This window comes from Hibiscus syriacus, unplaced genomic scaffold (genome assembly GCF_006381635.1).
Source record: "Hibiscus syriacus cultivar Baekdansim isolate YM2019G1 unplaced genomic scaffold, ASM638163v2 tig00110109_pilon, whole genome shotgun sequence".
NCBI lineage: Eukaryota > Viridiplantae > Streptophyta > Magnoliopsida > Malvales > Malvaceae > Hibiscus > Hibiscus syriacus.
Genome location: NW_024062593.1, coordinates 661,505 through 684,897, shown reverse-complemented (window position 1 = coordinate 684,897; position 23,393 = coordinate 661,505). Strand labels below are relative to the sequence as shown.

The 23,393-nt window shown below is 32.7% G+C and overlaps 5 protein-coding genes and 1 pseudogene across 7 annotated transcripts; 4 read left to right on the top strand and 2 right to left on the bottom strand.

Annotated features, from left to right (window-relative positions):
- Window positions 1-328: 328 nt before the first annotated feature.
- On the bottom strand, window positions 329-1,497 carry LOC120214827 (UPF0496 protein At4g34320-like). Its single transcript, XM_039212628.1, has one exon. The coding sequence runs from the start codon at window positions 1,472-1,474 to the stop codon at window positions 329-331; it is 1,146 nt and encodes a 381-aa protein (XP_039068559.1). The 5' UTR covers window positions 1,475-1,497.
- Window positions 1,498-3,941: 2,444 nt separating this feature from the next.
- Window positions 3,942-6,096, top strand: LOC120214833. Of its 3 annotated transcripts, none has more exons than XR_005524904.1 (3): window positions 3,942-4,123; window positions 4,655-5,265; window positions 5,882-6,096. XR_005524904.1 is itself a non-coding variant. In XM_039212634.1 (2 exons), the coding sequence occupies exons 1-2, from the start codon at window positions 4,676-4,678 to the stop codon at window positions 5,218-5,220; spliced, it is 321 nt and encodes a 106-aa protein (XP_039068565.1). In that variant the 5' UTR covers window positions 3,944-4,675; the 3' UTR covers window positions 5,221-5,282. The 3 variants fall into 3 exon arrangements, 1 of the variants encoding a protein (XP_039068565.1); XR_005524905.1 differs by having other exon boundaries at window positions 3,945-4,123; window positions 5,003-5,265; XM_039212634.1 differs by lacking the exon at window positions 5,882-6,096 and having other exon boundaries at window positions 3,944-4,778; window positions 5,003-5,282.
- Window positions 4,099-4,235, top strand: LOC120215051 (annotated as a pseudogene).
- A 695-nt stretch (window positions 6,097-6,791) lies between the features above and the next one.
- LOC120214922 (urea-proton symporter DUR3) lies at window positions 6,792-9,792 on the top strand. The gene is made up of 8 exons (XM_039212725.1): window positions 6,792-7,126; window positions 7,244-7,351; window positions 7,427-7,522; window positions 7,589-7,671; window positions 7,746-7,966; window positions 8,046-8,308; window positions 8,384-8,622; window positions 8,775-9,792. Exons 1-8 carry the CDS (start codon window positions 6,950-6,952, stop codon window positions 9,679-9,681), a joined length of 2,094 nt encoding a protein of 697 aa, XP_039068656.1. The 5' UTR covers window positions 6,792-6,949; the 3' UTR covers window positions 9,682-9,792.
- A 5,014-nt stretch (window positions 9,793-14,806) lies between these two features.
- On the top strand, window positions 14,807-16,780 carry LOC120214923 (polyol transporter 5-like). The gene is made up of 3 exons (XM_039212726.1): window positions 14,807-15,050; window positions 15,143-15,489; window positions 15,580-16,780. The coding sequence occupies exons 1-3, from the start codon at window positions 14,909-14,911 to the stop codon at window positions 16,693-16,695; spliced, it is 1,605 nt and encodes a 534-aa protein (XP_039068657.1). The 5' UTR covers window positions 14,807-14,908; the 3' UTR covers window positions 16,696-16,780.
- Window positions 16,781-19,609: 2,829 nt separating this feature from the next.
- On the bottom strand, window positions 19,610-21,213 carry LOC120214835 (phosphatidylinositol 4-kinase alpha 2-like). Its single transcript, XM_039212637.1, has 2 exons — window positions 20,821-21,213; window positions 19,610-19,893 (listed from the first exon to the last, which is right to left on the bottom strand). The coding sequence occupies exons 1-2, from the start codon at window positions 20,880-20,882 to the stop codon at window positions 19,635-19,637; spliced, it is 321 nt and encodes a 106-aa protein (XP_039068568.1). The 5' UTR covers window positions 20,883-21,213; the 3' UTR covers window positions 19,610-19,634.
- Window positions 21,214-23,393: the final 2,180 nt, after the last annotated feature.

The following is a 23,393-nucleotide window of genomic DNA, read 5'->3' as shown; positions in this document are numbered from 1 at the left end:
CGTCGTTTGACAAATTATCGGAAACCTATTCCGAGTCCTATAACAAAAACAATAATGGAAGTGTGAAACTATATACTATTGAAAATATTCAATAATTACATGGAATAAAAGAACATTTCCTAAATGATAATAAAAAAACCTCAACTATGAACAAAATAAAATATTGTCTTAAAAAACATTAACCTGAAACAAACATGTATTATTCCAGAAACGTTGGAAATCAATCAATATCATTGTTTTTGTGTTGTCGTGGTCGTTATTATCGTTGTCATCATTATCGTTATCGTCGTTATTTTCGACAACATTCATCGAAATGAAGGCTGAAATTTTATGAGTTGTTGGGATGGTTTATGATCCTTTGAAGAACCACAGTCCTCGCTCTCCTAATGTCTCGGCTACAAATATCAGCTTGTTGCCCCACTTTCTCCACGTTCTTCATAAAAATCTCCAGTTTCTTCTTGATTTCATCCACCCTGATTTTCACAGCTTCTTCTTGTACTGCGAAATCCGCTGTTTTCAACATCGACTCGATCTCGATCTCAAGCCGATCGACGAGAACCCTGATGCTATTCAAGTCTTTAATGGCCACATAAGTCCCTACTTGCATCAAGCTAATCACTTCCTTTTGTCCTTTCAAAGTGTTTTGGTAGTTTTTCCATAGGGAATCGATCCATTTCCCCGTCGAACCTAACGGGATCGAGGTTGCAGCTGCCAGAGCCGCTGCAACCGGTGGAGCAGCCATAGCTGTCGCCACGATCGAACAGATCAAAACCGCAGCGAATGTAGTGACAAATATCATACTCGTTATCTTCCGCCATGCATGAATGTACTTAATCTTCTTATTGAGCTTGTTCTTCCGAAGCTGATATTTCTCAAGCATTGTCATTTGTTGTCTATAAACAGATTGAAATATTCGAAAGAATTCCTCGGTGAACGGATCGCCGGCCTCCTTGAAATTCTTCAATTCTTCCAATGTCCTTGTGTATTTAATTTCACCGCCGTCACCGCCACCATTTACGCTTTCCTGGTTGAACTGTTGCAATGCGACGAGGATAAGCAACTGCCTATCACGAACGCGTTTTAAGCACTTCTCCAATGACGAACAAAAGTCGAGTGCCTTCAAGCTGTTCTCGAAGTATTCCTCGACGAGCTCGAACAATTCAAGGCTCTTCCATATGTCTTTCTTGCATTCCAAGATAACCCGGATGACCTCTTGATTCATTTCCAAAAGGCATTCGGTCACATCTCTTAGCGAATCGAACGAAAGCGCTCGGACCTCGACGCCGACCGCGAGTGAGTCGATGACTTGATTCGTTCGAGCTTGGACGTTCGTGTCGAACGTTTGCAGCTCCGTGTTGAGTTTGCAAGCAGCTTCGTAGGAAGTTAGTTCGGTCGAGCAATGCAAGCTGCTGCTAACATTGATAGCGGACGATGACGATGTTTCAGTTGTCTTCTTGCTCGTACGATTTCCCATAGCTTTGTCGGATCAAAACCAAACAAATATCCGTTCTTTTATGACCAAAAAAAAAAATCACTTCTTTATTAGCTACTAAATCGGAACAAGCTCTCTACTTAACCAAACTAGACAAAATCAGAAGAAAAAAAGGGATTTTGAACAGATTTTTTAATGTTTTTCAAAAGAAAAGAAAAAACCCCAGAAATACAGAAAAGGAGAAAATCTAGAAACCCTAAACAGAAAAGAAAGAAGATTTGCGTTTGGGAAGAAGAAAGCAATCAGTGATGGGATTATATGGTGAAGTGGATTGATGAATGAAGAACCTTAAACGGTTAAGAGGCAACTGAGAGAATAGCTTGCACGCATGAGAAAAATGAAAACTGGGACATGGAAAACGCAGGAAGCAATGTGTTCTTTATGGTAGAACTTCCCTAGTTTTCACTTTACAGTTTTCACGCGCAAAAGGTACAGTCCCGAAGAAAATAAGGGAGCTTTGGCATGGTTAAAAGTCAATCTGAGATGTGGTTTGGATAACTGAGAAATCTTGCGAGTGCCGACTGACTGAATCTTATGCTCCAAGCTTGAAGGCGACACTTCAAGTCTTTTTATTTTGAAAGAGTTAAATGCATCATATGTCCCTAAACTATAACTCTCATTTTAAATCAGTCTTTAAACTTTTTAATATTTCAATTTTATTCCCAAATTCATCCAAATATATAATTAATTTCAACAGTTTAACCTAATTTTTGTTTTATTTGAAAAAAAAAAATATGACCTGGCTTAACGATTATATTAACAAGGGATTTGATTAATATATACGTATAGTTTGGGGATGAAATTAGAATATTTAAAAAGTTTGATGACTAATTTAGAATGATAGTCTTAGTTTAGAGATTAAAGTAGAATATTTAAAACTTTAGAGACAAAATTAAAATAAAGTCCATAATTTGAGGGCATTTGTGAAATTTACTCTTTTGAAAATTATAAACTTTTGTCATAATTTTGTGAACCAAAGGTGGGTTAACCCCTGATTTTTGGGGTCAAATACAACTACTCACTTTTATTTGTCGGAGTACTTCCTTCTTGATCAAGAGAAATAAATTAATCTATCAGTTTAATTTAATAAAATAATATGTTAATTTTTAAAAATAATATTTAAAATTAAATTTTAATTTTATAAATAAATTAAATTAAAAACATACTCATAATAAATATTAACGGTATTTGATTTAGATTGATTAATTAATTAAATTATAATTATTAATCTTTAATTTTTGTGATATTGTTTTGTATTCATGATTGTACTTGTACCCGAAAAATAAATGTGTTTGTTGGAAAACAATTTACTCATTCATATATAGTTGTTCCTTTATGTAAAATTATAAATAAATATTAACTCAATCAATTAATATTTAATTATTATTATTATTTTGATAATTTGATATAAGAATAAGATAATATATGTTCAAAGATAACTCTCAATCTTTTGATATTGAAGATTCGTACCACTCACATTCATGATGTTCGAACTCGAAACCTTAATAAATAACAACAATTCATTTACCACAAGTTTTTATTATTATTTTTATAATAACTTTAAAATTTTTGATATGTATTTAAATAAGTATTGTTATTGAGTGGATATGTCTATTTAATTAAAATATAAACATAGTAGCCCTCGAAGTTTGAGTTTGCTTTGCTTCTCTCTTTCCTTTCTTCTTTTGGGGCATGGTTTTTTCCCCCAATAAGGATAACATATTTTTTATTTAGCCTAAGGCATCTCTGTTTATATTTTGAGATTCACAACATTTTTTTATAAATATATTGGAACTCGTAACGTTGAGGTGATGAGTTTTAATAAAATATAATTTTTTATTAAAATCTATCACATCAAAGTAAAAAATTAAAATAAAAAATATTTTTTTATATTATCAACTCGATGTGACGAATTCCACGCCACTATAAAAAATATCATAAATCAGTTACTATATTAGGCTAAATAAAAAATCCATATACTTTATTGAGCCAATTTTAGGCATCTCTTCCTTGTAAATGAAACTGAAAGGACACCACCATTAGCCCTTTCTTAATGAACCCTAACATATACTTTGCAACAGCCGTTTATTTCAAACCCTAAACCAATCCCAATAATGCATTCAAGGAGTGATCTTAGTTATAAAAGATAAAATTCTTTTTCAAAGATGATATATACTTAAACAATTTTATTTACACGTGTGTATGAATTTAGTTAAATCTTATTATTTACAAAAACAGTTCGAATAATGTATTTCTCAATCAATTTAAATTAAATTATCAATTATCGACTCAATTAATTAAATTATTAAAATAATCATACATATATTAATCGCAAATTTAGGGGCAAAAACATGAAAAGAAAAGAGCTAAAAGAGCAAAAGTCTAAAATCGAAGTAAATGAAGGGCTGAAACATAAAAAAAGGAAAGGTTAAGCGAAGAGAGATCTAGGGTTTTTGAAACCCCCCCTCCCCCTCCTCCACGGAATACACACTATAAGAACTTCCCAAACCCTCCAACCATAGACGAAAACAGTGAAAACATAAGCCCAGATTCTTCTTTATTGTCTTTCATTTGTATTTTTGGCGGATTGGGGGTGGCCTTCATTAATCCCAAATGAGCTGAAGATTAAAGGTGCTTATTTGATTCATGGGAGGCCGAAATCAAAATCAATTTCTGAGGGTCTCGCTGATGACGCCTTCTTCTTTTTTTCGAAGGCGTCTATTAGTAACTTCCTCAGACATTTACTGTTTTTTTTTCCTTTTTTCTTTTGAATAGTTTATTTTATTGAATGAATTAGAGATCGATGGTGTTAGCATTTCTTTTTAGAGAGATATGCAGGCTGCAAGACCATTTTGCAATGGATGATTTGGTTTTGTGCCTCTGCACATTTCTCAAAAAAGGGGAAAAAAGCTAAAAAAATCTGAAGCTGCATCCCCAGATTTACGAAGATGGCTTTTGGATTTTGATTATGTTTGTGTATCTTGGGACTGTTTCGGGGATTATTTTATCAGATAATCTCTTTCTTTGTTTGCTTTTGTCTCTGTTAGTTACATGCTTAGCTATTTTGTGTATCTGTTTTCCATTTTTGTTTGGATTTCTGCTGATCCGCTTCGAAAGTTTTGCTTTTGGGCATGCTCTGATTTTTTTTATTACCCATTACAGCGTTGAAAAAGTTTGTGTGATATGTGTATTAGTGCTTTCTGCTCTATAAAACATAGACGTGTGGCTTATTGGCTCAATGTTGCTTTGATCTTCCCTAGTGCATTTTGTTTTCCCAATGGCAGAGGTGAGTTGATGAATTTCCAGGTTTCAAGATAGAGTATTGGTGTATTAGAATGAAGATTAATGGCTGCTAATGTTTGCTTGTAATGCCAGTTTGGATGGTATAATGTTCTTTAACAGCACATGTAGTCTTTGATAATCATTTATGGACTGTTTCATATCTTTACGGTATTGATTTTTCTTTCACAAATTGATTTGCGTCTTTACTTAGTCCATTTGTGCATGCAGCAATCCCACTGAGGGCCAGGGGCAAACCTTTTGACCATTGCAGTCCTGTATTTCCCTTGATACTTTGCAAGAGCCAGCTTTGTTTCGCATGGTGTCCTTGTGCTGTTGCCGGAATAAACGCCGACGCTGTTTGTGGAACTTCTGATCTAGTCCATTTTGAACATTCCAGCACGAAGACTGTAGCCCATGGGAAAATACACTATCCTACGGTGGGCTAATTCAGTGATGGTTGGCCACCTCCATTAAAGGAAAAAGCACCCCTGGTAAAATAACAATACTTATTGATTTTTCAAGGATTAATTGTAAATATGACCGCATAGTTATTGGAGATTATAATATGATCATCATCAATCTTTTAATTTTGTCAATCATATCATTTAACTATTTCAATGATGACACTCTCATTCAAGGAAAGGGTGATGTAGCAATTAAAAAATTTGGTATATTTTTATATATTTGTCTTTGTTAGTTACCTATTTTATTAATATGGTTATATTTTTAATTTAATTTAATTTAATTTAATTTAATTTGAAAATTTTAATTCTTTAATCAATTTGGTCACCATTTAATTGCGATTTTTTAAAAATAATTTTTAATTAGATGGTGACAGAAAATGAAAGTAGCTAAATTTCACAAATAATATGTATATGATACCAAATGTTTTATAATGTAGATTTAAAAATTAAAAAAATAAATAATATTAACATAAATTATTAATATTTTATTCTTTAATTTAATTAAATCAAATAAAAAGTAAATTTATTTTACTTCCATTAATAATAAAATCTAGACTTCGACACTAGAGGTCCCAAGTGTGGGACAGTATTTATTGATCAAATGTATCGTAATTCTGATTCCTTGTCAAAATGCTGATGACAGTTTCCAATCCAGCTCCGTTGCCACAATCCGTGCCCAAAATGCACCAAATACCATTCAACTTCACAATGCTTCCTTTATATTACCATGATGTGCATGAAAAAAATCAAAGATGAAGAGGGTCCTTTGTTGCCTTGTGTGTGGTGGCACTCATTGTGGCGCTGTTTTCCGGTGAAACTATCATGGCAGAGACAGTGGATGTGATTCCCTACAGCTTAGCCCCTGCATGCCGGCGCTCATTTGGGTGGCTCCATTGGCCAATTGTTGCAGCAAGCTGAACGAGCAGCAGCCATGCCTTTGTGAGTACATTAAGAACCCAGCTTTTCAACATTTTGTCTGCAATCCCAACGCTAAAAAGATTGCTCTGTGATGTGGATGCCTTATTTCAAAGCAATGTCAGAGAAGGAAGACGATAAATATATAGAGGGCAGTAAATTAGAGTTTTTTTGTTTCCTCTATTACATTAGATCTTGCTAATCAAGATTCTATATGTTAGGGATCTTTATTTTATTTCCATTAGGATTATTTCCTTTGTCACTAAAGGCCTATTAAAGGCTGTCAATATTGAATAAAGAAAAGAAGCAACTACTCAATTAAAAAGTTATTCCTAGAGGGAGTTTAGTCAAGGACGGATCTGTCTCTCTGATTAACCATAGGTCGGAGTAGAAAATCTTCGACGTCTAGACTCGTGACTAGATCCTACACTAAGGCTCATAACACTCTGCTATACAAGTAAGCGAAAGGACTGTAAAATACAAGGACTAAATCTCAAACATTGCTGAAATACAAGGACCAACTGCATGTTTTGATAATAATAAAAAAATCAATAGAGGAGTAAATTATTTAAGTTGAGATATTTTCAAATATATATATATATATACCGAATATAACATGTGGTTAAGGTATCAGTGTTTTAGTTTGACTTGGGCAGATTCCGGACGAAACAAGGCAAAGCTGTGGTTGGTTGTTCATCTTGTCTTGTAGTCTCTTGGGCATCTTTTTCGAAGTTTCTTGTATAGCACTAAGCCTAATGATGTTTGAAATATTGATAGATCTGAAGAATATTCAAGTATGAGTGAAAAGTGTCCTCCATTGGAGTTCTCAGGCAGCTACTATGATTTCCAACAGGGAATAGGGTGTGTGAGGCAGAGTAGTTTCTTCCAAGGAAAAGCAGTGCTGAATCAAGGCCTCGGCTACGCCGTCATCCTCGCCTTCGGTGCCTTTTTCGCCTTTTTCACTTCCTTCTTGGTAAGTCAGTTGCTGATAGCTTGTGGTTTCATGGTGACTTTGAATCATCAATCATTCAACAACCTTTCTGAATGCCATCTGCTGTTGACTTCATCATATGATGATTGACATGATCAGGTGTGGTTAGAGAAACGATATGTTGGTTCACGCCACACGTCCGAGTGGTTCAACACAGCCGGAAGGAGTGTCAAAACAGGGCTTATCGCCAGTGTGATCGTATCACAGGTAAGCTATCGGTATCGTCTGTTGTATCTGCAAACTGAGATAGACCCTTTTTTTCTAATGCTTGTATGTCTCTAGTGGACGTGGGCTGCTACCATTTTGCAAAGTTCCAATGTTGCTTGGCAGTATGGAATCAGTGGTCCTTTTTGGTACGCTAGTGGTGCTACAATCCAGGCAAGTTCCATAATTTCGAAATAGCACAAAGATCTCTAGTATATTTAAACCAGTGCTGATCAATAGGTACTACTGTTCGGAGTTATGGCCATTGAGATCAAACGGAAGGCTCCCTACGCACATACGGTTTGCGAGATCGTAAAAGCTCGGTAAGCACTATCGTTATCACACACCGATACAACATCTTTACTTATCACTTCCTTTTTTTCCTGACATACCTCAGATGGGGAAAAGCTGCACATATCGTCTTCCTTACGTTCTGCTTCATGACGAACATCATCGTGACGGCGATGTTGCTACTCGGTGGTTCCGCCGTGGTGAATGCACTTACAGGGGTGAACATGTACGCCGCTAGCTTCTTAATACCACTTGGGGTAATTGTTTATACATTAGCAGGAGGGCTTAAAGCCACCTTCTTGGCTAGCTACATACACTCTGTCATCGGTATGCATGGCTCTCAATTCATTAGACATTCATTTTTAGGCGTATAAAAATTGACCCTTTGTTATTTGATCGATGCTAGTTCACGTGGTATTAGTTATCTTCGTATACCTAGTGTATACGGCTAGCGATAAGCTCGGTAGCCCCAGCATCATACACCACCATCTGCAGGAAGTTGCCAGCAAGTTACGAGCATGCACGGAGCCGATTTCGCACGACGGACAGTCTTGTGGTCCGATTTCCGGGAACTACAGAGGGTCTTATCTCACAATCATGAGCTCAGGGGGTCTTGTTTTTGGGATTATAAACATTGTTGGCAATTTTGGCACTGTTTTTGTTGACAATGTAAGTTTCATCAACTGTGGTTTACAAATCAGAAGTGTCTCAATTTACATTTGGTCAATGTGAAATTTTGTTTAGGGATACTGGGTGAGTGCCATTGCTGCTCGACCTTCATCGACACATAAAGGGTACTTATTGGGAGGGCTTGTTTGGTTTGCGGTGCCATTCTCATTGGCAACATCATTGGGCCTTGGAGCACTGGCACTTGATCTACCAATAACAATGGATGAAGCAAGCCGTGGACTGGTTCCTCCTGCCACTGCTATAGCTTTGATGGGAAAAGGAGGGTCTCTTCTTCTCCTTACAATGCTATTCATGTAAGTTACAGTTAGAAATGCTAAAACAATATGGAAAATTAAATCCCGCATCGATAAGTGAAGAGAATGATGATGGTTAAATACCATCTCTTTCTCTTCTCTTTTTTTTTTTGTTTCAACATGTGACATGATGTTACATTGATCATGAATAGGGCTGTGACATCTGCTGGTTCCTCTGAGCTAATCGCTGTTTCCTCATTATGCACATACGACATCTACCGTACCTACATAAACCCAGACGCCGACGGGACAAAAATCCTCCGTGTTTCCAGAGCTGTCGTCTTAGGCTTCGGCTGTTTCATGGGATTGTTCGCTGTAATATTAAACAAGGCCGGAGTTTCACTGGGTTGGATGTATCTCGCCATGGGAGTTCTCATCGGCTCAGCAGTTCTCCCCATTGCTTTCATGCTTCTCTGGAGGAAAGCAAACGCCATTGGAGCCATCCTAGGAGCAATCATCGGTTGCATATTCGGAATCATCACTTGGTTATCAGTGGCAAGCGTCGAATATGGCCGAGTAAACCTCGACACGACTGGTCGGAACGCACCGATGCTCGCCGGAAACCTGGTTTCCATACTTACAGGTGGAGCCATTCACGGCGTGTGCAGTCTTTTATGGCCTCAAAACTATACCTGGGACACCACCAGGCAGATAACAATGGTGGAGAAGGAAGCAACTGAACTGCATGAAGAAGAGTTCAAAGAGGAGAAACTGAAGAAAGCCAAATCATGGATAGTGAAATGGGGTGTTGGTTTAACGATTGTCATCGTCATCCTCTGGCCTCTACTCACCATTCCTGCAGGGGAGTTCGGTGTGAGGTATTTCACATTGTGGGCCGTGGTTGCCATGGCATGGGGCAGCTTGGGATCGGCAGTTATAATTGGTTTGCCGTTAATCGAAAGCTGGGGAACAATAAAAAGTGTATGCAGTGGCATGTTTACAAACGATAGGTTATTGGAGAAGGTGGAGGAGATGAACTTCAAGCTGAATACTATCATGCTGGCAATTCCTGAAGCCGAGAAAGCATATTTAATGGACAAAGAAAACAAGAAGAAGTAGAAGACATTGGATCTATAAATACACCCATTTATGTTCTCCAAACAAACTCTTATGCTGTCATCATAAATCCGATATCACGGTAAAAGAATAGCACAAAAGTTGAGATGTAATTTTATTTATTTTCACCAATTAAAATAATAATAATAATTTATTATAAACATAATAATCATGAAAATTATAAATACATGATATCATATATATCATATCAAAATCTGATGTATCTCAAATTATTTTTATAACATCTTTAAAAAACTTCGACTATATAATCTAAATCTAAAAGATTATAAAGACTACGAATTTTATTTTAACTCTCACTATAATAGTTAGGATTTAAATTTCAGAATCTAAAAATATAAAGATTAAGAATAATTAAACTAAAATATAACGATTAAATTTAAATATATTAATTATAAATATAAACTTTTAATATATTAAAATTTATATAAATATATAATTAGAATTCTAACATATGATTTTGAGAGGGTAGAAAATTAACAATAAATTTCAAACTACAACTTTGCTTTCATAGTTCTTCTCTTGTGGTAGTCATTACTCATTAGTGAGCAAACGTCTTGTTGTCTTTAAAAGTTATAAAATAATTATTAAATTTTGGATAAAGTATACAAATAATCACCCGACTATAGGATGATGATTTTGTTAAGTCTCTTGATTATTAAAAGTTATAAAATGGTCACTCGACTATAGGGTATTACTTTGTTGAGTCTCCCGACTATTAAAAGTTACAAAATGTTCACTCAACTATTTAGTGTATTTCAAACTTGTCCTTTATGTTAAAAAAAATGACGATAGTCTGAGCTGAATGTTAACTTGATGACTGAGATATGATAAAATCTGATTCATAATCTAAAAAAAACTATTATATCTCAGTCAACAAGTTAATATTCATCTTAGATTGTTGTTAATTTTTTAACAGAAAATTATGAGTTTGGAACATACTAAATAGTCAGGTGACCATTTTGTAACTTTTAATAGTTGGGGACTCAATAAAGCAATAGTCTATAGTCGAGGGATCATTTTATAACTTTTAATAGTCAAGAGACTCAACAAAGCATCATCCTATAGTCGAAGGACTATTTGTGTAGTTTACCCTTAAATTTTTAAATTTTTTGAAATGACTTAAATTTTATTGAATGGTTATAAAATAATTATCAATTTTTTATATTATTATAAAATGATCAATAAATTTATTAAAAAAATACATTTATTGTAACAACGTAGTAATAATTATTTATAATAAATGGTTTTTATTATTATAGACGTCCTTTCGAAGAATTTTTTTTAATATAGAGTAAGTACAAGATATTTTTTCAAAGATAACTCTCAATTATTTGACATTGAACACTCACACCTATCGCACTCGTGGTATTCGAACCCAAAATCTTAAGGAATAACAACTATTTCTTTACTATCGAAGTCGTTTGGTTCATATTTCTTTCGAAGAGATAAATAATTAATTGTAAAATATACTTCTATTTTATTTCTATGAACAAAAGTCGAACTTCCAAGTTCCGACCACATGATCAAACGAGAATATAAAAAATGAAATTAATTTTTTTTATATCAAAGGCCACAAATGAATGGGGTTAATAAATAGGGTAAACTTCATATTTAGTCATCTAATTATTTTTATAGTTTTGTTTTGGACATTTGAGTAATTTTTTTTAAAATTATATTTAAAGTTTTGTTTTAGTAATTCGTCGTTAAAAAAGAACAAAATTACTGACATGATAATTTTTTTTAATTTTTTCAACGATGACATGATATTATTTTATGGTTACATATTAATATCATCGTTAAATTTTTAGCTGTAAATGACTCAAACTTAATTTTAAATATAGTTTTTAAAAATAATTAAATAGTTAAAATAAAACTATAAAAATAATTAAATGACTAAATACATAATATTACCATAAATAATAAAAGGACAAATATTGGAGTCGGCAGTTGAGGAAAGACTTTTTTGCAAATAGATTTGCAGAGATATATTGGCAGCGAAGCAAAATTCGAAGGCACTTGAGTTGGATTCACCAAGCAAAACACCAAAATTTCACAAGGCAAATTTCATTTGTAATTCTATTACTCTCTTTTTAGAGTATTACGACACCGTTTCGCTCCCAATTAAAATATCTAAACTTAGATCAAATCATATCAAAACCCATTAAATATATAATTTTTATTATCATTATATAAATTTAATATTTTTAATGTAATATTTAAACATTTTTAACAATATCAAACTTTTTAAAATAAAATAAAATATCTCGTTTAACTCTTTTTATAATAAAATCATGCAATAATATGACACGAATAACCGACGGATCCGATGATAATATTTTAGGTTTTTAAATTTAAATATTAGTTAAATAATATTTGTTCCTCCTAGTTTTAAATTTAAATCAATAAAATTTTATTTTTTGTATAAAATAATCTTATCTCTTTTAATATTTAATTCTAACTCACCAACAATCCGTTGGCGTAGTAGAATTTGGCACTAGATCACTTAAGCAAGGCTAAAAATTCGAATCTTAACGTTTGTGAATGAAATAAATTGGATTGAAAGAGTCATTATCGCCTTTGTAGTACCCTATTTAAATTAAAAGATCAATAAATTAAAATGGATGATCATACTAATATATATATATATTATATATAATATATATATATATATATATATATATAATTCTAACTCCCGACTATTCCTTCCTATAAAGTATAAACCCCGTTTTAAGGAATAAGATAAGAGATGGATACCAAAAAATATCCCAAAGGATTCCTAATTCTTCAAATCTACTTTAACGGCTCCCATACTACTACGTTAGCCACGGACAACCAAACTTCAAACCCTAAGAGAACACCTGCTGTGTGTAACAGTCGTAATTTCATAAAACGTGACACAAATCATAGATTTGAGTGATTAATAGTTTTTTAACGGTCATGACGGATCAAACATTTAAAATAAAAATAGAAAATATATCTCGAGGAAAAAGTACTTTAGGCATTTAAAGTGAATAAAATGTGTAGTTTATATACTTATTTTTAATTAAATATTAAAATAATAATAAAAAATCATCATTATCTTTTAATTGATAAATTAAAATATAACTCTAACACAAGTTAAAAAGATTAAAAAAATAAAATTATTACATAATATCTAAATACAAATAATGTTTCAAATATACCATATATCTTTAAATGAAACATAATTTCAAAAGTTTCAGAAATCAATCAATATATGCAACACAAACATTATCAAAATTATTTTTTAAATACGTTTATTATGTATATTAGGTGAGCGAAGATGATACAAAATTAAGAGGAATCAAAAGAGATGAGTATAAAATTATATTTATATTTACTTTATCAACTTTAATTTTTGTCTCATTTTTTTCAATATCACTTTATTTAAATATTAAATATTAAAATAATAGTAATAGATATATAATTATAATTTTTAAACATAAAATTTGATTTTTCTTTTCAAATATATATATATATATATATATAATTCCTTGACGTTGAAGAAACAAGAAAAGTATACGTGCAAACTTGTAAAAACAATTGCGAAATATTTGTTGTTTTAGATTTTTAATAATTAATTCAATATTGTGAAGAATATGAATAAAATAGACTCAATTATTGATGTAATAAGTAAGCAATTTGCAATAAAGGTGCCTTTCACTATCATATTATATGTATTATGCTGTCATGATTTTGTGGATTTAACAAAATAACTTTCTATAATTTAGGGATCATTTTATAATTTATAATAGTTCAATAACCAAATAAAATAGTATTGTATATTCAAAGGACTATTTATATACTTTAACCTATATATATTAGGCTGTCTTGACTTTGTGACCGAGAAATCAGGAACAATAATTATGGATTCACAATTGGACAAATTGGTGGAGATCACTTCGATAAGCTGCTGGTTGAGGTTGACTTGATTGACCTAAAATAAAGAAAGATGGAAAAAAAATCTTAATTATATATATAAAAACATAATTAAGATTAATTATTAAATGAAATTTATTGTTTAAGTTTAAAATAATAAAAATTTATCAAATATTTATTATTATAATATTTAATTTAATTTAAAATTAATCTAAAATGTCATAAGACTATAAATTTTAAGGGAAAAAAACATTTTCCATTCTCTACTTAGCTTCGTCCATGTCTATACCAGTCAACAAAAGTTGTCCCAAAAATCATAATTGTTTACTTTTAATTTACATATTTATTTTATATGTATTTAAAGGATATAATTGATATTGGCATTAGATATTCTAATTTTTATGAAATTTTAAAGAAATGCACGTTTATTTATGATTTTAATTCTTTTTAGTATGTTTAAAGTTTTACTAGTGTTTTATTTTTTTATATAATTTGATATTTTATTATTATATTAATATATACAAATTAATAATACCATTAGATGATATTATTAAATGATGACATTAAATTTTTTTTATTGTTATTCTATTATACATTTAGGACCACATAAAAATTTCATCATTTATATTTAATCAATAATAAATTTATAAGCCCAACCACATGCTTAAAATACAATTAGTTTAACAACAATCAACAAATAATAAATTAAATTTTATTGTCAACAAATTTTAAAATAAATAGCGAAAAGCTCTTAGTTGATATTTTTTTAGATTTTGAGTCCGATACTTATTAAAAGCAAAGTTATTCTCCTCCACCTTAAGTAGAAATTGTTAAAAAAATTTAATTTAATTTTATTTTTTTTAAAAACTAAATCTCACGTTTTGCCCAAACAATGAACAATGAAAATTATCCAATCGTACCAATATTATAAACACAGCTAGCTTGCGCAAGAGTCTTATATCATACATAAGACAGCAGTATTAATGGTTTATTAAGAGAATAATTTAAGAAAAAATAAAATAAAAATTAAACTTATTAATTATTATTATAAGGTTGTAATAATTATGTAGTAATAGTTTAATAAATTTAGTACTATAATTTTAGAAAATTTAATGAAACTTCACCAAAAAAATCAACTTGGTGGTTCACGAAATAACCTTGTGGTCTATTTAAGCAAACTCTGCGCATCTCAACACTGGGCTCTGCACAGTAGATTAATGGCTCCTCTGAATCTCTAATTTTACTATATTTCCTTCCATCACCAGCTCAGTTTTCTCTTCCATTTTCCTTTCCTTTTTCTAGGCTATCAAACATGGCTGGCCTTTCAACTCAACCAGCTGTAGCAAACATCAAAACTCTTGCAGATTTTGAGCCTGCAAACAAACCTAAAAGAAACAAGTATGCTTTCGCTTGCGCCATACTTGCTTCTTTAACTTCAATCTTACTCGGTTATGGTAAGTTAAGTTCATAGCTTAATTAAGAATGGAAAAAATCTGGGTAACTTTTATGTTTTGATTTTTGATTTTTTTGGATGATGTGTGTGTAGATATTGGTGTAATGAGTGGAGCTATTATCTACATACAAAAGGACCTCAAAATCAGCGACGTTCAAGCCGAAATCGTTACGGGTATTCTCAACCTGTACTGTTTAGTGGGTTCATGCGCTGCCGGTCGGACCTCCGATTGGATAGGTCGTCGTTACACTATAATCGTCGCCGGTGCCATTTTCTTCGTGGGAGCACTCCTCATGGGATTCGCTACGAACTACGCTTTCTTAATGGTGGGTCGTTTCGTTGCCGGAATCGGCGTCGGATTTGCTCTCATGATTGCCCCCGTTTATACCGCCGAAGTCTCTCCCGCTTCCTCTCGTGGCTTCCTCACCTCATTCCCCGAGGTACTAAAACTCTGGTCTTTCATATATATATATATATATATATATATATATATGTATGTATGCGTATACTTATGAAATTTTGTTTTGTAGGTGTTCATTAATGGCGGAATATTACTGGGTTACGTTTCGAACTACGCATTTTCAAAGCTGAGAACTGACTTAGGGTGGCGGCTGATGCTGGGCGTCGGAGCAATCCCATCGGTTTTCTTGGCCGTCGGCGTTTTAGCGATGCCCGAGTCGCCGCGTTGGCTCGTTATGCAAGGCCGACTCGGTGAAGCCAAGAAAGTCCTCGACAAGACATCGGACACCATTGAAGAAGCCGAGCTTAGACTCAGTGACATCAAACAAGCAGCCGGAATCCCACAAGACTGCACCGACGACGTCGTTCAGATCCAAAAACAATCCCACGGCGAAGGCGTGTGGAAAGAATTACTTTTATACCCCACACCCGCCGTTCGCCACGTCTTAATTTGCGGCATAGGGATTCATTTCTTCCAGCAAGCTTCCGGCATAGACGCCGTCGTTTTATACAGTCCAAGGATCTTCGAGAAAGTGGGGATCACTTCTTCCGACCAGAAGCTACTCGCCACCGTAGCCGTCGGATTCGTGAAAACGATCTTCATTTTGGTAGCCACGTTTTTACTCGACAGAATCGGACGGCGACCGTTGCTCCTCAGTAGCATAATCGGCATGGTGGCGTCACTGACAACGCTCGGATTCTCGTTAACCGTAATCAGTCATTCCGACAAGAAAGTCACATGGGCAATTGGTTTATGCATCACGATGGTTTTGGCCTACGTGGCGATGTTCTCCATAGGTATGGGGCCGATCACGTGGGTTTACAGCTCGGAGATCTTCCCGTTGAGGCTACGCGCGCAGGGAGCAAGTATCGGAGTGGCGGTTAACAGGGTGACCAGCGGTGTGATATCCATGTCGTTCATATCGTTGTACAATGCGATATCGATCGGCGGTGTGTTCTTCTTGTTCGCCGGGATTTCGACGGCGGCGACGTTGTTTTTCTACACGTGTTATCCGGAGACGCAGGGTAAAACGTTGGAGGAAATGGAAGGGCTCTTTGGTAAATTTATTGGGTGGAGGAAAGAGGCTAGGAAGCTGGAGGAGATGAAGAAAAAGACGAAGGATGTTAACGGTGATGATGGAACGAGTAACGGTCAGATTCAGCTAGGGAACACTGTTACTATGTAAGGGGTAGTTTCGTAAATACAAACGTCGTTAAGCTTTAGATTAGGAGGTGGGGGAAAATAGTTTTTTTTTCTAAATTATTTTTAATTTTCCTTTTTCATAAGAATATCCCCGTGGAAACGAAGTTTGGGATGGGAAATGTAAGGATGTGATTTTGAGAAAAAATAAATAAATTTAAACATATTCAAAATTAATATAATTGTTAATTTTATGAAATGAAACATTAAATTTTTTAAATAAAATTTAAATATTTTTAATTTTAATGTTATAAATTAAAAAACTGAATTGAGAAAAAACATAATAAATTTTATAATATTCTATTTAAATTAATAGATTAATAAGTAAATTATTGTCGGATATATTTTGAGGCATACCTTTATTTGAGGAAATTCCAATAATTGGGAAAAATACAGAGACAATTTCTTTTACCAAATGATATTATATTCAAGACAGAGCGATAATATTAACAAAGAATTTTAATATAATTATTTCAAAATATAATATTATATTCTTTTTGGACCTATGTATTCATAATTTCATATATTATATTTTTTTAGACAAGCCGCGCATACATTTTCACAAACAAACTCGAAATTCATATTGACGAGGGTGGTAGATAAAAGGGAATTATGTTAAAATTAGTCCCTAATTTAGGTAAAAAATAATTATTTTAAATTATATTTTTCTTTTTTTCTTTTTGTATATTTTAACCCTTAACGTTTTAATTTTTAGTCAAAATAGTCTTGATGAAAATTGTTAGTTGACTAACAATCTACATATTTTGATATCGTAATATTTTTACATATACTTAACTGATGACATGACATGTGTCATTATTTGACATGATATATATTATATCATCTAAAGTGATCACATAATATGTATCATATCAACTAAAATAATTATGTTACATATGTTATGTCAATAATTAATTATATGTGGAAACATAAAAACAACAATCTACAGTGGTTGTTACTTATTTAGTGGTTTTCATCCCATATGGATTATTTTAATATAAACAAAATGAAAAATTGAGGGCTAATATATTAATAAAAAGGGGACGAAAATGATTATTTTGACAAACTTTAAAGGCTAATTTTAACATTATATCTAGATAAAATAGGGAGAAGAATCATACGCATAGAAGTAATTTACCTTATAAAGTGGTTCCATGTTTCACTTTTCATAACTCCTGATGGAGTTCCTGTTTTACGCTATGAAGGTCTCAAATTCATTGAACTTTTGTTCCAAATCATAAGCAATCTCGAACTTTCTCTCGCACCTCTTGCATTGAACCTCATCGGCGACGGTGAAGATGTCTTGGGACAACAAATGGCTGAGGGTTTGAACCGTGGCTAGATACTCAGTGGCCCATGGAAATGGAGGGTTTATCGTCTCGTTTTTTCCTTCTCGTGGAGCTTGTGTAGGGTTCCTCCATGTACGTAGGGCACAGGTAATGCCAGTGCCAGTACTTGATATGCCAAGATAGGGACGATTTCAGTCGCTGTCAGAGATAAAAGAGAGGGGCCGAGGACGAAGATTGGGATGCAAAATGCCTGCCTATATGAGGAGAAGAAGAGGAAGACTGTAGTGGTAAAACTGAAGGCGGAGTAGGAGACTGTTTTGACAGTGGCTCTGCATTCCTAAATGACCCATTACATAAAATTAATTCTAATAAATATTCTTCTTCTTCATTGAATTCTTCAAACTTCTTCGAAATATGTTCATATTTTTCATCACAATCATGAATATTGTTTCTTTTTCTTGTCATGATTTCATAAGATATAAGAGTGATAAACAATAAAATTCAACCTTTAAATTAATAGAGTAATGTAAAAAAATGAGTGTATAAGAGGACAATACATATAAGAGATAAAAATATAAATAGTAGATTGGATGATGTTAGCTTTTTTTTTGAATTTTCAAAATGTTATGAAAGATGAGTAATGATATTTTTTTTATATCTTCAAATGTTTATGGTTAGGATACAGCAAATTCTTCAAATCAGATTATTTTTCTTTTTAAAAAGTTTTATTTAGCTAGTAAAATTGTGTGAAATTAGAATAAAATTAATTATTTAAATTTAATGATTTTCCGTAAACTAACTAGGTTCTTTATATTTAATAATTATTTTTATATTTTTTTAGAATTAAAATATAAAATCTTCGATGATAATTAGTTGTTTTTAAAAATATAATTAGTTGAATATTAATATGGTGCATCTTAATTAATAAAATATATAATATAATTTGTTAACGTACATGGTATAAAAGAAATAAAATGTATAGTTTAAGATTTAATTAATCAAATAAATTTTATTTTAAGAAAACCAAAGGGATAATCAACTAGAGCAGTTGAACGTGGACAAACGATCAAATATATTTAAATAGAAAATTACAATTAAAATTTATAATACACAAAAAATAAAAAAAACAATTTTAGAAAATTGATAATATATGCAAAAATCAACATAAAATAATATAATACATAAATGTTCTTAAGTACATCAATAAATTTTTATATATATAATAAGCCTAATACATGTCGAGTGAAGAGATCACATGTAAAACAAATTGTACGTTTTCTAGCTTTGTATAAATTTTTTAATAAGTAGTAGCACATATCGAGCGACATTTATGATTAAAGGCATGATTGTTATTTTTTTTAAATTTTAGATAAGAGTACAATGCCTGTATGAGTGTTTAAACATTCATTTTCAAATGATTGAGTCTTTCGAACATATATTATATTATAATCATCTCAGATTAATTAAAATAAATAAATTAATTAATTAATAAATTAATACTATGGAGCCTATGAATTAGTCTTCAAATCTCTTGTTATGTATATGTAGATATTATTTTATTATGCTAATTCAACATTAACTCCATTAATATTATTGTTATTATCAGTGTCAGCGGTAAAGTTTTACTTTTACCATTCTACTTCTCAATACCTTGCTGTAGATACTGTATAAGGTCATGGCCAGCAGTGGTCCACTTATTGCAGGCATCTACGCACACACTTTTCATGAAATTGGCAGCCTCCTGCTCCGACATCTCGGGATGAAATCTCTTGCGAAGATTCCCCGTGGGATCGCCCCTGCTGAAGCATAGCAATCCACTGTCGAGCATTAGCAACACCGTGTTGATTATCCCGTTCGTGTATCGACGGGAGGCGAGGTATCCCTTTATACACAAACTGCTCAGGCGTTTTCACAAACAAACTCGAAATTCATATTGACGTGAGTGATAGATAAAAGGGCACGATGTTAAAATTAGTCTCTAATTTTTGTCAAAAATAATTATTTTAATTTTCTTTTTGTATTTTAGTCCTTAACATTTTAGTTTTTAGTTAAAATAGTTTTTATAGATAGAAACCGCTAATTGACTAACAATCAACATATTTCACTAATGTAATATTTTCACATGTACTTAATTGATGATATAATATGTGTCACGTCATCGAAGGAGATAACATGATATACGTCATATCACCTAAAGTGATTACGCGACATGCATCGTATCAACTAAAGTGATGATGTAGTATATGTTATAAGGGATGAAGCTCCCTTAGGACCAAAAGGGCCCGACCCCTATAACAATTTATTATATTCAATAAATTTTGGTCTATTATTATTTTGGTTTATGTAAATATAAATATTCAATTAAAAATAAAATGATTTATTAAATATTTAATTAAGTAAGAACCAAACTAAAGATTGTCAACCCTTTTAGTTTAATAATAATTTAGGTGATTGCAAGTTTAAATATTAGACAAATAGGCATTGTCTTCAGAATTTTGAGTTTAAATACATAATAAGTCATTATATTTTTCTTAAAAAATTCAATATTTCGACCTCTACTAATATTTAATCCTGGCTCCGTCCCAGTTTGTATAATTAATCGCATGTGAAAACATCACGACAACAACATTTGTTGATCGTTATTCAATTTGTGATTTCCATCCCACATAGATTATTTCAATTAAAAAAAATGAAATATTGAGAGCTAATCTATTAAAAAAATTAGGAACGGAAATGACTATTTTGACAAATATGGGGGTTAATTTTAACATAATACCTAAATAAAAGAGGGGATAAGAATCATATGCATAGAAGTAATTTACCTTGCAAAGTGATCCCATGTTTCACTTTTCATAATTCCGGATGGATCGAGTAATTGAGTCATCTCGTGGCTCAACTTGAAATGTGCACTCTCTTTCCACCATGTGATATTTCAAAGATGAAACCAAAATCAATATGAACAAGCCTCCCAGAACTGCGAGCAGCTTCAAAGCTAGGAGAGCCAACGGGTCCAAAATCATGTTGAAAAATCTCATGCAGACCACCATCAGTTGTTTCACCCATTTGGCTTCTGCTTCGCGTGTTAGGCACGACCTACACCAAGGGAGAAAAACTACAACTCATTCAGTCAAGACTTCATTACAGTACATTAGGAATGGTCGTCGAGATCTTTTCCGGCAACACGGCACATGCACAAATGCTACTCAACTCTCTCTGGATATGTCTCTTAGTTGAGCTATGACTTGGAGAGAAGGAACATCTTATATTCAAGTTGAGACCTCCGTTTATCACCAACTGGCTTTAGCTTGGATCATTTAACAATAAGAAAGAGAGTTGGGGTTTGTGTCTTCCCGTGCTGGAGGATGCTCACAGCGTATCCGGCTCTGCAGAATTAGTAACATAGCAACCCCAGAAGGGTGGACAAAGAATTTAATAGGGCTTTAGGTTTCTATAACTTAATGGTAGAAGATGAAATTTGGGAAGTCAATTTGAACAACTCATACAGTTTACCTTGAAAATACAAGCCTGAGACTTTACGTCATTCTCCTCACCATCCCGATCAATGACATAGAATGTGATCATCATAGGAACTTTTGCCGCCCATTGTAATGGTATTCCACTATCAAGTTTAATACCCCTAACAAGCAGATTTGTGTAGCAATCTGCCCACCGATGTGCCACAAGCCAGCCATTTTTTCAAGGCATTAAAGCAAGTTCCAACATGCTTTCAAGAGAAAGAGAAGTCTGAGATGGACAAACCCTTTCATTGGGCGGTCCTGCTAATATTTCTGCCTATGACCCCTCTTCAAGTTCCTCGCCCTGCAATCACAAATTAAGGCTCAGGTGATAATAAACTGATGTAACGAAAAGTGAAGATGGTCACAAGCTCTCTTTAAAAAGGGAACTATCTCCTTAAGTTTATAATTTTTTTCACACCTGGAGATGCCATATTAAAATATGTGCAAACATGTCACTTTTTTTAGTTGCTCTAACCAAATATCCTTCTAACCTCTGCAAAAAGGAACAATCATTAATGCCGAACTTAAGAAAAATGAAAAAAAAAATAAAGTAGGAGACTGTAAGCAACAAGGTAATTGGGGTCTACAATCCAGGCCATTAGGGACAAGCAGGATAACCCCAACCTTCAACCCCATGATGAAACACTTGTGTATCCAACAACTCAAGTTCCTGATCGTTTTTGAAACATATATCAAATTACACATTGCTAACCAGATTCATATCATTTAGGTTGTGTTTGGGAACAAGGAATAGAAAGTCAGTTTTAGACCAAATGCTGATAAATACACAATGCTGCTGTATGCAATGATGGTTAATTCCACTCATGTAGGAAGTGCTGATTAATCACTTCTAGCACCAAGGATATATCATGCTCAAATTGGCTTGTATTGCTCAGCACCTAGAATCAAAATTGACATAGGAACAGAAACCATACGTACTGAACAGCTTGAGCCTCGCTCTGTGCAAAATTCATATTGTTTATGTCATAAAACTGAGGATCATAGGCAAACCAGCCCAAACAGGCCCTTCATTTAGAAAAAAAACAAGTTTAAATACAAATGGAAAGGTGAGTAGGGTTAACTGAAAATTGGAACACAAACGTACACAGAGCATCATTGCATATAAATGTTGGAACTCAGCTCAATTTCTTTAGGTGCATATTAGGAAGCAAAGGGAGAAAGGAGGTTTTGAGCCTTGAGACGGTTACAAGTACAACCACTACACCAAGCCTGGGTTGTTGGATCCTCCTTAATTTAATCAAACTACTCTCACCCCTTAATACCAAAACCCCAAACTCCTTGATTGCTTTGGAGATGAAAGAAACCCAAGATATTCACAATACAAATTCCATCTTCAATACTATTTCTTTCCGAATCTGCACCACCGGTTCCTCTATGTCTCACAAATGGAACTCATAAGCATTTAGTAATGCTAAAACACTGAAGCAATGTAAATTGTTAAAAATGTTTTCCAAATTATATGAAAACATGGGTCATGGATTCAAGCATTTATAACAATTTAGTCCCTTCACTTTTCATTTTATTCAATTTGATCTTCTAACTATCGTTTTTTATAAATACTTTCTTCCAATCAATTTCTTGACTCCTTTATAATTTTATATTGTATTTGTTTAATAAATAGTATTACAATGTGAAAAAGAACATGAATATATATATATAATTATATGCTTAGAGAAAATTGATAAATTGGAACCACTTGTATCATAATATTATAAATAATTACAACTAAATTTATATAGAAACTCGAACAACTCGACTCAAATTTTATACTCTGTAAAAATTTCAAATATATTTTGAATGATAAAATATAAGTCGTTAACTTAAATAATTTAATTTTTTTATTAAGCTCGATTGAA